Source organism: Salvelinus fontinalis, unplaced genomic scaffold (genome assembly GCF_029448725.1).
Source record: "Salvelinus fontinalis isolate EN_2023a unplaced genomic scaffold, ASM2944872v1 scaffold_0207, whole genome shotgun sequence".
In the NCBI taxonomy this organism is placed as follows: domain Eukaryota; kingdom Metazoa; phylum Chordata; class Actinopteri; order Salmoniformes; family Salmonidae; genus Salvelinus; species Salvelinus fontinalis.
In genome coordinates, this window is record NW_026600416.1 from 15001 (window position 1) to 29350 (window position 14350).

Here is a 14350-nt window from a genome sequence, read left to right on the forward strand (position 1 = left end):
GTGTGTGTATAGTATGTGTGTATAGTATGTGTGTGTAGTGTGTATATAGTGTGTGTAGTGTGTGTGTAGTGTGTGTGTGTGTGTAGTGTGTGTGTGTATAGTGTGTGTGTGTGTGTGTGGTGTGTATATAGTGTGTGTGTGTGTGTGTGTGTAGTGTGTGTGTGTGTGTAGTGTAGTGTGTGTGTGGTGTGTATATAGTGTGTGTGTGTGTGTGTGTGTGTGTGTGTGTGTGTGTGTGTGTGTGTGTGTGTAGTGTGTATAGTGTGTGTGTGTATAGTGTGTGTGTGGTGTGTACATAGTGTGTGTGTGTGTGTGTGTAGTGTGTGTGTGTGTAGTGTGTGTGTGTGTAGTGTGTGTGTGTGTAGTGTGTGTGTGTGTAGTGTGTGTATAGTGTGTGTGTGTGTATAGTGTGTGTGTAGTGTGTGTAGTGTGTGTGTGTGTGTGTAGTGTGTGTATAGTGTATATAGTGTGTGTGTGTACCTGTTGTCACCACAGGAAGCAGCCTTGTTGAGAGCAGAGGAGATGGCGACGCTGTGTGTGTGTGGTGTGTGTGTAGTGTGTGTGTGTATAGTGTGTGTAGTGTGTGTGTGTGTGTACCTGTTGTCACCACAGGAAGCAGCCTTGTTGAGAGCAGAGGAGATGGCGACGCTGTGTGTGTGTGGTGTGTGTGTAGTGTGTGTGTGTAGTGTGTGTATAGTGTGTGTGTGTAGTGTGTGTGTAGTGTGTGTATAGTGTGTGTGTGTAGTGTGTAGTGTGTATAGTGTGTGTGTGTAGTGTGTGTACCTGTTGTCACCACAGGAAGCAGCCTTGTTGAGAGCAGAGGAGATGGCGACGCTGGTCAGACTGTCTTTATGGTTGTGAGCCTGGAACAGTTCCTGACCGATCTCTCTGATGTGAGTAGAGATCACCACAAAATAACCCTGAGAGAATCCTATCAGGATGTAGCCATCACCATACCTGGGAGGAGGGGGGAGGGGAGGGGGGGGGGGGGGGGGGGGAGAGGAGGGGAGGAGGAGGAGGAGGAGGAGAGGGAGAGGAGGGGGGATGAGAGGGGGAGGAGAGGAGGAGAGGAGGGGGGATGAGAGGAGAGGATGGGAGAGGAGAGGAGGGGGGAGGGGAGGGGAGGAGAGGAGGGGGGGGGGGGGGAAGGGGTAGGGGGGGGGGGGGTGGAGGAGGAGGAGGGGAGGAGGGGAGGGAGGGGGGGAGGAGGAGAGGGAGGGGAGGAGGGGAGGGAGGGGGGGAGGAGGAGGAGGAGGGGAGGAGGGGAGGGGAGGGAGAGGAGGAGGAGGAGGAGGAGGAGGGGAGGAGGAGGAGGAGGAGGAGAGGGAGGAGGGGAGGGGAGAGGGAGGGGGGGAGGAGGAGGGGAGGAGGGGAGGGAGGGGGGGGGAGAGGGGAGGGGAGGGGAGAGGGGAGGGGGGGAGGGGAGGGAGAGGAGGAGGGGAGAGGGGGAGAGGGGAGGGGGAGAGGGGAGGGGGGGAGGGGAGGGAGAGGGGAAGGAGGAGGGGAGAGGGGAGGGAGGGAGGGGGGAGGAAGAGGGGAGGGGAGGGGAGAGGGGGAGAGGGGAGGGGGGGAGGGGAGGGAGAGGAGGAGGGGAGGGAGAGGGGGAGGAGGAGGAGGGGAGGAGGGGAGGAGGGGAGGGAGGAGGAGGGAGAGGAGGAGAAGGGGGGGAGAGGGAGGGGGGAAAAATGCCAAGTTACAAACAGAAATAGCCAAATAAATCTGTTGTGTCTGAGTGAGTTGTTGGTTGGTGTGTGTGTGTGTGTGCTGGAAGGCCAGCTCTATGGGGTTGTGTGTGTGTGTGTGTGTGTGTGTGTGTGTGTGTGTGTGTGTGTGTGTGTGTGTGTGTGTGTGTGTGTGTGTGTGTGTGTGTGTGTGTACCAGCGGTAGGAGATGACGTGTCCGTAGCGCTGCTGGAAGGCCAGCTCTATGGGGTTGTCGGGGTCGTTGAGGTTAAACAGGAACAGAGTCTTCTTCCCCACGGCAACACTCACCTGACGGGGTCAGAGGTCAGAGATATGGGTTATATGGGGTATGTCCCAAATGGAACCCTATTCCCTACATAGTGCACTACTATATACCAGCCCTATGGAACCCTATTCCCTATATAGTGCACTACTTTAGACCAGAGCCCTATGGAACCCTATTCCTTATATAGTGCACTACTATATACCAGCCCTATGGAGCCCTATTCCCTACATAGTGCAGTACTATATACCAGCCCTATGGAGCCCTAATCCCTACATAGTGCACTACTATATACCAGCCCTATGGAACCCTATTCCCTACATAGTGCAGTACTATATACCAGCCCTATGGAGCCCTAATCCCTACATAGTGCACTACTATATACCAGCCCTATGGAGCCCTATTCCCTACATAGTGCAGTACTATATACCAGCCCTATGGAGCCCTAATCCCTACATAGTGCACTACTATATACCAGCCCTATGGAGCCCTAATCCCTACATAGTGCAGTACTATATACCAGCCCTATGGAGCCCTAATCCCTACATAGTGCACTACTATATACCAGCCCTATGGAGCCCTATTCCCTACATAGTGCAGTACTATATACCAGCCCTATGGAGCCCTAATCCCTACATAGTGCACTACTATATACCAGCCCTATGGAGCCCTAATCCCTACATAGTGCACTACTTTAGACCAGCCCTATGGAACCCTAGGAGCTCTATGTCACCCAGCTCTATGTCACCCAGCTCTATGTCACCCAGCTCTATGTTACCCGTAAGGAAACGCTTAATGAACAGTCAGTAACAGTCTGGCACAGCAACACTCACTGTGCTCTCTATGTTACCCAGCTCTATGTCACCACAGCAACACTCACTGTGCTCTCTATGTTACCCAGCTCTATGTCACCACAGCAACACTCACTGTGCTCTCTATGTTACCCAGCTCTATGTCACCACAGCAACACTCACTGTGCTCTCTATGTTACCCAGCTCTATGTCACCACAGCAACACTCACTGTGCTCTCTATGTTACCCAGCTCTATGTCACCACAGCAACACTCACTGTGCTCTCTATGTTACCCAGCTCTATGTTACCACAGCAACACTCACTGTGCTCTCTATGTTACCCCGCTCTATGTTACCACAGCAACACTCACTGTGCTCTCTATGGTACCCAGCTCTATGTTACCCCATCAACACTCACTGTGCTCTCTATGTTACCCAGCTCTATGTTTCAACAGCAACACTCACTGTGCTCTCTATGTTACCCCGCTCTATGTTACCCAGCTCTATGTTTCCACAGCAACACTCACTGTGCTCTCTATGTTACCCAGCTCTATGTTTCCACAGCAACACTCACTGTGCTCTCTATGTTACCCAGCTCTATGTTTCCACAGCAACACTCACTGTGCTCTCTATGTTACCCAGCTCTATATTACCCCATCAACACTCACTGTGCTCTCTATGTTACCCAGCTCTATGTTTCCACAGCAACACTCACTGTGCTCTCTATGTTACCCAGCTCTATGTTACCCCATCAACACTCACTGTGCTCTCTATGTTACCCAGCTCTATGTTTCCACAGCAACACTCACTGTGCTCTCTATGTTACCCAGCTCTATGTTACCCCATCAACACTCACTGTGCTCTCTATGTTACCCAGCTCTATGTTTCCACAGCAACACTCACTGTGCTCTCTATGTTACCCAGCTCTATGTTACCCCATCAACACTCACTGTGCTCTCTATGTTACCCAGCTCTATGTTTCCACAGCAACACTCACTGTGCTCTCTATGTTACCCAGCTCTATATTACCCCATCAACACTCACTGTGCTCTCTATGTTACCCAGCTCTATGTTTCAACAGCAACACTCACTGTGCTCTCTATGTTACCCCGCTCTATGTTACCCAGCTCTATGTTTCAACAGCAACACTCACTGTGCTCTCTATGTTACCCAGCTCTATATTACCCCATCAACACTCACTGTGCTCTCTATGTTACCCAGCTCTATGTTTCCACAGCAACACTCACTGTGCTCTCTATGTTACCCAGCTCTATGTTTCCACAGCAACACTCACTGTGCTCTCTATGTTACCCCGCTCTATGTTACCACAGCAACACTCACTGTGCTCTCTATGTTACCCCGCTCTATGTTACCCAGCTCTATGTTTCCACAGCAACACTCACTGTGCTCTCTATGTTACCCAGCTCTATGTTTCCACAGCAACACTCACTGTGCTCTCTATGTTACCCAGCTCTATGTTACCCCATCAACACTCACTGTGCTCTCTATGTTACCCAGCTCTATGTTTCCACAGCAACACTCACTGTGCTCTCTATGTTACCCAGCTCTATGTTTCCACAGCAACACTCACTGTGCTCTCTATGTTACCCAGCTCTATGTTACCCCATCAACACTCACTGTGCTCTCTATGTTACCCAGCTCTATGTTTCCACAGCAACACTCACTGTGCTCTCTATGTTACCCAGCTCTATGTTACCACAGCAACACTCACTGTGCTCTCTATGTTACCCAGCTCTATATTACCCCATCAACACTCACTGTGCTCTCTATGTTACCCAGCTCTATGTTTCCACAGCAACACTCACTGTGCTCTCTATGTTACCCAGCTCTATGTTTCCACAGCAACACTCACTGTGCTCTCTATGTTACCCCGCTCTATGTTACCCAGCTCTATGTTTCCACAGCAACACTCACTGTGCTCTCTATGTTACCCAGCTCTATGTTACCACAGCAACACTCACTGTGCTCTCTATGTTACCCAGCTCTATGTTTCAACAGCAACACTCACTGTGCTCTCTATGTTACCCAGCTCTATGTTTCAACAGCAACACTCACTGTGCTCTCTATGTTACCCAGCTCTATGTTACCACAGCAACACTCACTGTGCTCTCTCCTGGGGAAGACCTCTCGTCTGTCTTCATCACAGAGAACTGGATATCAGCTGGGTCAGAACGCACCGACGTCTGGGGGTGGGGGGGGGGGTGGGGGGGGGGGAGGAGGAGAGGGGGGAGAGAGGGGGAGGGGGAGGAGGAGAGGGGGAGAGGGAGGGAGAGAGATGGGGGAAGGGGAGAGGGGAGGGACGGGGGCAGAATGAGAGAAAGGTTGATACAAAAGTACTGTTGAACGGTGTGTTAATTTATCCTTTTATTTAACTAGGCAAGTCAGTTAACAACACATTAAAGGGGGGGAGGAGAGGGGGGAGGGGGGAGAGGGGTGGGAGGTGAAGATGGGGGGAGGAGAGAGACGGAGGGAGAATGAGAGAAAGGTTGATACAGAAGTACTGTTGAACAGTGTGTTAATTTATCCAAGTCGGGTAACAACACATTAAAGGGGGGGGGAGAGGGGTGAGGGGGGAGAGAGAGCGAGGGAGAACGGTGTGTTAATTTATCCAAGTCAGGTAACAACACATTAAAGGGGGGGGAGAGGGGGGAGGGGGGGAGAGGAGAGAGAGCGAGGGAGAACGGTGTGTGTATTTATCCAAGTCAGGTAACAACACATTAAAGGGGGGGGGGAGAGGGGGGAGGGGGGGAGGGGGGGAGAGGAGAGAGAGCGAGGGAGAACAGTGTGTTTATTTATCCAAGTCGGGTAACAACACATTAAAGGGGGGGGGAGAGGGGGGAGGGGGAGGAGAGGGGTGAGGGGTGAGGGAGAGAGAGCGAGGGAGAACGGTGTGTTTATTTATCCAAGTCAGTTAACAACACATTAAAGGGGGGGAGGAGAGGGGGGAGGGGGGGAGAGGAGAACGGTGTGTGTATTTATCCAAGTCAGTTAACAACACATTAAAGGGGGGGGGGAGAGGGGGGAGGGGGGGAGAGGGGTGAGGGAGAACGGTGTGTTTATTTATCCAAGTCAGTTAACAACACATTAAAGGGGGGGAGGAGAGGGGTGAGGGGAGAGGGGAGAGAGCGAGGGAGAACGGTGTGTTTATTTATCCAAGTCAGTTAACAACACATTCGTATCTACAATGACGGCGTTACCTGTCGGATGGTGTCTCCCTCCTGGTTGCTAATGGTTACGCTGCAGTCCTCGCTGCCCAGCGCCAACAGGTTCTGAGAACTCCAGCAGCCACAGGTGATACGCTTAGTGTGCTTTCCTGTGTGTGTGTGTGAGAGTGAGAGAGAGACATGATGTGTGTGTGAGAGAGAGAGAACGAATTTAAAACCAAACACAATGATCTGTGTTGTTACCCAGGACAGGGATCTAGATCAGTGTGTGTTGTTACCCAGGACAGTGTGTGTTGTTACCCAGGACAGTGTGTGTTGCTACCCAGGACAGGGATCTAGATCAGTGTGTGTTGTTACCCAGGACAGTGTGTGTTGTTACCCAGGACAGTGTGTGTTGTTACCCAGGACAGTGTGTGTTGTTACCCAGGACAGTGTGTGTTGTTACCCAGGACAGTGTGTGTTGTTACCCAGGACAGTGTGTGTTGTTACCCAGGACAGTGTGTGTTGTTACCCAGGACAGTGTGTGTTGTTACCCAGGACAGTGTGTGTTGTTACCCAGGACAGTGTGTTGTTACCCAGGACAGGGATCTAGATCAGTGTGTTGTTACCCAGGACAGTGTGTGTTGTTACCCAGGACAGGGATCTAGATCAGTGTGTTGTTACCCAGGACAGTGTGTGTTGTTACCCAGGACAGGGATCTAGATCAGTGTGTGTTGTTACCCAGGACAGGGATCTAGATCAGTGTGTGTTGTTACCCAGGACAGGGTTCTAGATCAGTGTGTGTTGTTACCCAGGACAGGGATCTAGATCAGTGTGTGTTGTTACCCAGGACAGGGATCTAGATCAGTGTGTGTTGTTACCCAGAACAGTGTGTGTTGTTACCCAGGACAGGGATCTAGATCAGTGTGTGTTGTTACCCAGGACAGTGTGTGTTGTTACCCAGGACAGGGATCTAGATCAGTGTGTGTTGTTACCCAGGACAGTATGTGTTGTTACCCAGGACAGGGATCTAGATCAGTGTGTGTTGTTACCCAGGACAGTGTGTGTTGTTACCCAGGACAGGGATCTAGATCAGTGTGTTGTTACCCAGGACAGGGATCTAGATCAGTGTGTGTTGTTACCCAGGACAGGGATCTAGATCAGTGTGTTGTTACCCAGGACAGGGATCTAGATCATTGTGTTGTTACCCAGGACAGTGTGTGTTGTTACCCAGGACAGGGATCTAGATCAGTGTGTGTTGTTACCCAGGACAGTGTGTGTTGTTACCCAGGACAGTGTGTGTTGTTACCCAGGACAGGGATCTAGATCAGTGTGTGTTGTTACCCAGGACAGTGTGTGTTGTTACCCAGGACAGGGATCTAGATCAGTGTGTGTTGTTACCCAGGACAGTGTGTGTTGTTACCCAGGACAGGGATCTAGATCAGTGTGTGTTGTTACCCAGGACAGGGATCTAGATCAGTGTGTTGTTACCCAGGACAGGGATCTAGATCAGTGTGTGTTGTTACCCAGGACAGGGATCTAGATCAGTGTGTTGTTACCCAGGACAGGGATCTAGATCAGTGTGTGTTGTTACCCAGGACAGGGCTCTAGATGAGTGTGTGTTGTTACCCAGGACAGGGATCTAGATCAGTGTGTTGTTACCCAGGACAGTGTGTGTTGTTACCCAGGACAGGGATCTAGATCAGTGTGTTGTTACCCAGGACAGTGTGTGTTGTTACCCAGGACAGTGTGTGTTGTTACCCAGGACAGTGTGTGTTGTTACCCAGGACAGGGATCTAGATCAGTGTGTTGTTACCCAGGACAGGGTGCGTTGTTACCCAGGACAGTGTGTGTTGTTACCCAGGACAGGGATCTAGATCAGTGTGTTGTTACCCAGGACAGGGATCTAGATCAGTGTGTGTTGTTACCCAGGACAGGGCTCTAGATCAGTGTGTTGTTACACAGGACAGGGATCTAGATCAGTGTGTTGTTACCCAGGACAGGGATCTAGATCAGTGTGTTGTTACCCAGGACAGGGATCTAGATCAGTGTGTGTTGTTACCCAGGACAGTGTGTGTTGTTACCCAGGACAGTGTGTGTTGTTACCCAGGACAGGGTGTGTTGTTACCCAGGACAGTGTGTGTTGTTACCCAGGACAGGGTGTGTTGTTACCCAGGACAGGGTGTGTTGTTACCCAGGACAGTGTGTGTTGTTACCCAGGACAGTGTGTGTTGTTACCCAGGACAGGGTGTGTTGTTACCCAGGACAGGGTGTGTTGTTACCCAGGACAGTGTGTGTTGTTACCCAGGACAGTGTGTGTTGTTACCCAGGACAGGGTGTGTTGTTACCCAGGACAGGGTGTGTTGTTACCCAGGACAGTGTGTGTTGTTACCCAGGACAGTGTGTGTTGTTACCCAGGACAGTGTGTGTTGTTACCCAGGACAGTGTGTGTTGTTACCCAGGACAGGGTGTGTTGTTACCCAGGACAGTGTGTGTTGTTACCCAGGACAGGGATCTAGATCAGTGTGTTGTTACCCAGGACAGGGTGCGTTGTTACCCAGGACAGTGTGTGTTGTTACCCAGGACAGGGATCTAGATCAGTGTGTTGTTACCCAGGACAGGGATCTAGATCAGTGTGTGTTGTTACCCAGGACAGGGCTCTAGATCAGTGTGTTGTTACACAGGACAGGGATCTAGATCAGTGTGTTGTTACCCAGGACAGGGATCTAGATCAGTGTGTTGTTACCCAGGACAGGGATCTAGATCAGTGTGTGTTGTTACCCAGGACAGTGTGTGTTGTTACCCAGGACAGGGTGTGTTGTTACCCAGGACAGTGTGTGTTGTTACCCAGGACAGTGTGTGTTGTTACCCAGGACAGTGTGTGTTGTTACCCAGGACAGTGTGTGTTGTTACCCAGGACAGTGTGTGTTGTTACCCAGGACAGGGTGTGTTGTTACCCAGGACAGTGTGTGTTGTTACCCAGGACAGTGTGTGTTGTTACCCAGGACAGGGATCTAGATCAGTGTGTTGTTACCCAGGACAGGGATCTAGATCAGTGTGTGTTGTTACCCAGGACAGTGTGTGTTGTTACCCAGGACAGTGTGTGTTGTTACCCAGGACAGTGTGTGTTGTTACCCAGGACAGTGTGTGTTGTTACCCAGGACAGTGTGTGTTGTTACCCAGGACAGGGTGTGTTGTTACCCAGGACAGTGTGTGTTGTTACCCAGGACAGTGTGTGTTGTTACCCAGGACAGGGATCTAGATCAGTGTGTTGTTACCCAGGACAGGGATCTAGATCAGTGTGTGTTGTTACCCAGGACAGTGTGTGTTGTTACCCAGGACAGTGTGTGTTGTTACCCAGGACAGTGTGTGTTGTTACCCAGGACAGTGTGTGTTGTTACCCAGGACAGTGTGTGTTGTTACCCAGGACAGGGTGTGTTGTTACCCAGGACAGTGTGTGTTGTTACCCAGGACAGTGTGTGTTGTTACCCAGGACAGGGATCTAGATCAGTGTGTTGTTACCCAGGACAGGGATCTAGATCAGTGTGATGTTACCCAGGACAGGGATCTAGATCAGTGTGTGTTGTTACCCAGGACAGGGATCTAGATCAGTGTGTGTTGTTACCCAGGACAGGGATCTAGATCAGTGTGTTGTTACCCAGGACAGTGTGTGTTGTTACCCAGGACAGTGTGTGTTGTTACCCAGGACAGTGTGTGTTGTTACCCAGGACAGGGTGTGTTGTTACCCAGGACAGGGTGTGTTCTTACCCAGGACAGTGTGTGTTGTTACCCAGGACAGGGATCTAGATCAGTGTGTGTTGTTACCCAGGACAGGGATCTAGATCAGTGTGTGTTGTTACCCAGGACAGTGTGTGTTGTTACCCAGGACAGTGTGTGTTGTTACCCAGGACAGGGTGTGTTGTTACCCAGGACAGGGTGTGTTGTTACCCAGGACAGTGTGTGTTGTTACCCAGGACAGTGTGTGTTGTTACCCAGGACAGTGTGTGTTGTTACCCAGGACAGTGTGTGTTGTTACCCAGGACAGGGTGTGTTGTTACCCAGGACAGGGTGTGTTGTTACCCAGGACAGGGTGTGTTGTTACCCAGGACAGTGTGTGTTGTTACCCAGGACAGGGTGTGTTGTTACCCAGGACAGGGTGTGTTGTTACCCAGGACAGGGTGTGTTGTTACCCAGGACAGTGTGTGTTGTTACCCAGGACAGGGTGTGTTGTTACCCAGGACAGTGTGTGTTGTTACCCAGGACAGTGTGTGTTGTTACCCAGGACAGGGTGTGTTGTTACCCAGGACAGTGTGTGTTGTTACCCAGGACAGTGTGTGTTGTTACCCAGGACAGTGTGTGTTGTTACCCAGGACAGTGTGTGTTGTTACCCAGGACAGGGTGTGTTGTTACCCAGGACAGTGTGTGTTGTTACCCAGGACAGTGTGTGTTGTTAACCAGGACAGTGTGTGTTGTTACCCAGGACAGGGATCTAGATCAGTGTGTTGTTACCCAGGACAGTGTGTGTTGTTACCCAGGACAGGGATCTAGATCAGTGCGTGTTGTTACCCAGGACAGTGTGTGTTGTTACCCAGGACAGTGTGTGTTGTTACCCAGGACAGTGTGTGTTGTTACCCAGGACAGGGATCTAGATCAGTGTGTGTTGTTACCCAGGACAGTGTGTGTTGTTACCCAGGACAGTGTGTGTTGTTACCCAGGACAGGGATCTAGATCAGTGTGTGTTGTTACCCAGGACAGTGTGTGTTGTTACCCAGGACAGGGATCTAGATCAGTGTGTGTTGTTACCCAGGACAGGGTGTGTTGTTACCCAGGACAGTGCGTGTTGTTACCCAGGACAGGGTGTGTTGTTACCCAGGACAGTGTGTGTTGTTACCCAGGACAGGGATCTAGATCAGTGTGTGTTGTTACCCAGGACAGGGTGTGTTGTTACCCAGGACAGTGTGTGTTGTTACCCAGGACAGGGTGTGTTGTTACCCAGGACAGTGTGTGTTGTTACCCAGGACAGGGATCTAGATCAGTGTGTGTTGTTACCCAGGACAGTGTGTGTTGTTACCCAGGACAGTGTGTGTTGTTAACCAGGACAGTGTGTGTTGTTACCCAGGACAGGGATCTAGATCAGTGTGTGTTGTTACCCAGGACAGTGTGTGTTGTTACCCAGGACAGTGTGTGTTGTTAACCAGGACAGTGTGTGTTGTTACCCAGGACAGTGATCTAGATCAGGGTGTGTTGTTACCCAGGACAGTGTGTGTTGTTACCCAGGACAGTGTGTGTTGTTAACCAGGACAGTGTGTGTTGTTACCCAGGACAGGGATCTAGATCAGTGTGTGTTGTTACCCAGGACAGTGTGTGTTGTTACCCAGGACAGGGATCTAGATCAGGGTGTGTTGTTACCCAGGACAGTGTGTGTTGTTACCCAGGACAGGGTGTGTTGTTACCCAGGACAGTGTGTGTTGTTACCCAGGACAGTGTGTGTTGTTACCCAGGACAGTGTGTGTTGTTACCCAGGACAGTGTGTGTTGTTACCCAGGACAGGGTGTGTTGTTACACAGGACAGGGTGTGTTGTTACCCAGGACAGTGTGTGTTGTTACCCAGGACAGTGTGTGTTGTTACCCAGGACAGTGTGTGTTGTTACCCAGGACAGTGTGTGTTGTTACCCAGGACAGTGTGTGTTGTTACCCAGGACAGTGTGTGTTGTTACCCAGGACAGGGTGTGTTGTTACCCAGGACAGTGTGTGTTGTTACCCAGGACAGGGATCTAGATCAGTGTGTGTTGTTACCCAGGACAGTGTGTGTTGTTACCCAGGACAGGGATCTTGCGTGACGTCTGTTGGTTGTAGAGCAGCAGGTTTCCTTTGTTGGTCCCGACAGCCAATAGGGGCCCAGTCTTCGACCACAGGACGAATGACATCTGGTCTCTATGGAAACCAACAAAGACGGGAAGGAATACTGAGGAATGTTATGGCCTGCAAGCAGTTTATGTGTGTGTGTGTGTGTGTGTGTGTGTGTGTGTGTATGTGTGTGTGTGTGTATGTGTGTGTGTAGGTGTGTGTGTAGGTGTGTAGGTGTGTGTGTGTGTGTAGGTGTGTGTGTGAGTGTGTAGGTGTGTGTGTGAGTGTGTAGGTGTGTGTGTGAGTGTGTAGGTGTGTGTGTAGGTGTGTGTGTGTGGGTGTGTGTAGGTGTGTGTGTGTGTGTGTGTGTGTGTGTGTGTGTGTGTGTGTGTGTGTGTGTGTGTGTGTGTGTGTGTGTGTGTGTGTGTGTGTGTGTATGTGTGTGTGATCTTAAAATACACATTTTTTAACTCTGATTTTCCTCCTTTTAGTCCTTCAGTTTGTATTTTTATTCTTTAGTTTTTAATCCTGATGTTTGTTGTAAATATTTCCGCTTTTATTCTCATTCCATGTGTGAAATGAGCTGCGTAAATAAAGCTTGACGTGTGTGAGTCCAGCCCACCTCATGCCGCTGTCGATCTGCGACGTCTTGTTGACGTTAGCGTCCCAGAGGTAAACGGAGCTGGACTTGTCAGAGATCACTGCCAAGATGTCTCCGTCCTTATCCCAGTCCATCCCTACACAACGCCTGGGAGGGAGAGAGCGGGGGAGGGATGGAGAGGGAGGGAGGGAGAGAGAGAGGGAGGGAGGGAGGGAGGGAGGGAAGGAGGGAGGGAGGGAAGGAGGGAGGGAGGGAGGGAGGCAGAGAGAGAGAGAGACAGAGAGAGAGAGAGGGAGAGAGATCGAGAGACAGAGAGGGAGAGAGATCGAGAGACAGAGAGAGAGAGAGAGATCGAGAGACAGAGAGAGAGAGATCGAGAGAGAGAGAGAGAGAGAGAGGGAGGCAGAGAGAGAGAGAGAGAATATGTAATTTTTGACACTATTTTTGACACTGTGTTAGTATCGGTCTCAGCAGGTCAGATGTGTTAGTATCGGTCTCAGCAGGTCGTCTCAGCAGGTCAGATGTGTTAGTATCGGTCTCAGCAGGTCAGGTGTGTTAGTATCGGTCTCAGCGGGTCAGGAGTGTTGGTATCGGTCTCAGCAGATGTGTTAGTATCGGTCTCAGCAGGTCAGGTGTGTTAGTATCGGTCTCAGCAGGTCAGGTGTGTTAGTATCGGTCTCAGCAGGTCAGGTGTGTTAGTATCGGTCTCAGCAGGTCAGATGTGTTAGTATCGGTCTCAGCGGGTCAGGTGTGTTAGTATCGGTCTCAGCAGGTCAGGTGTGTTAGTATCGGTCTCAGCGGGTCAGATGTGTTAGTATCGGTCTCAGCAGGTCAGGTGTGTTAGTATCGGTCTCAGCAGGTCAGATGTGTTAGTATCGGTCTCAGCAGGTCAGGTGTGTTAGTATCGGTCTCAGCAGGTCAGGTGTGTTAGTATCGGTCTCAGCAGGTCAGGTGTGTTAGTATCGGTCTCAGCAGGTCAGATGTGTTAGTATCGGTCTCAGCAGGTCAGATGTGTTAGTATCGGTCTCAGCAGGTCAGGTGTGTTAGTATCGGTCTCAGCAGGTCAGGTGTGTTAGTATCGGTCTCAGCAGGTCAGGTGTGTTAGTATCGGTCTCAGCAGGTCAGGTGTGTTAGTATCGGTCTCAGCAGGTCAGGTGTGTTAGTATCGGTCTCAGCAGGTCAGATGTGTTAGTATCGGTCTCGGCAGGTCAGATGTGTTAGTATCGGTCTCAGCAGGTCAGGTGTGTTAGTATCGGTCTCAGCAGGTCAGGTGTGTTAGTATCGGTCTCAGCGGGTCAGATGTGTTAGTATCGGTCTCAGCGGGTCAGGTGTGTTAGTATCGGTCTCAGCAGGTCAGATGTGTTAATATCGGTCTCAGCAGGTCAGGTGTGTTAGTATCGGTCTCAGCGGGTCAGATGTGTTAGTATCGGTCTCAGCAGGTCAGATGTGTTAGTATCGGTCTCAGCGGGTCAGATGTGTTAGTATCGGTCTCAGCGGGTCAGGTGTGTTAGTATCGGTCTCAGCAGGTCAGATGTGTTAGTATCGGTCTCAGCAGGTCAGGTGTGTTAGTATCGGTCTCAGCAGGTCAGATGTGTTAGTATCGGTCTCAGCAGGTCAGGTGTGTTAGTATCGGTCTCAGCAGGTCAGGTGTGTTAGTATCGGTCTCAGCAGGTCAGGTGTGTTAGTATCGGTCTCAGCAGGTCAGGTGTGTTAGTATCGGTCTCAGCAGGTCAGGTGTGTTAGTATCGGTCTCAGCGGGTCAGATGTGTTAGTATCGGTCTCAGCGGGTCAGGTGTGTTAGTATCGGTCTCAGCAGGTCAGGTGTGTTAGTATCGGTCTCAGCAGGTCAGGTGTGTTAGTATCGGTCTCAGCAGGTCAGGTGTGTTAGTATCGGTCTCAGCAGGTCAGGTGTGTTAGTATCGGTCTCAGCAGGTCAGGTGTGTTAGTATCGGTCTCAGCAGGTCAGGTGTGTTAGTATCGGT

The 14350-nt window shown here is 50.9% G+C and overlaps 1 protein-coding gene across 1 annotated transcript in view; it reads right to left on the reverse strand.

Moving 5' to 3' along the window:
• wdr19 (WD repeat domain 19) overlaps positions 1-14350 on the reverse strand; it is a gene marked incomplete at its 3' end in the record, with an annotated part of 45865 nt that overhangs the window by 14322 nt on the left and 17193 nt on the right. Inside the window, 6 exon segments of the mRNA XM_055912762.1 lie at positions 784-957; positions 1879-1991; positions 4880-4960; positions 5975-6090; positions 11739-11854; positions 12390-12515. Of these exon segments, the coding sequence (XP_055768737.1) occupies positions 784-957; positions 1879-1991; positions 4880-4960; positions 5975-6090; positions 11739-11854; positions 12390-12515 (726 nt within the window).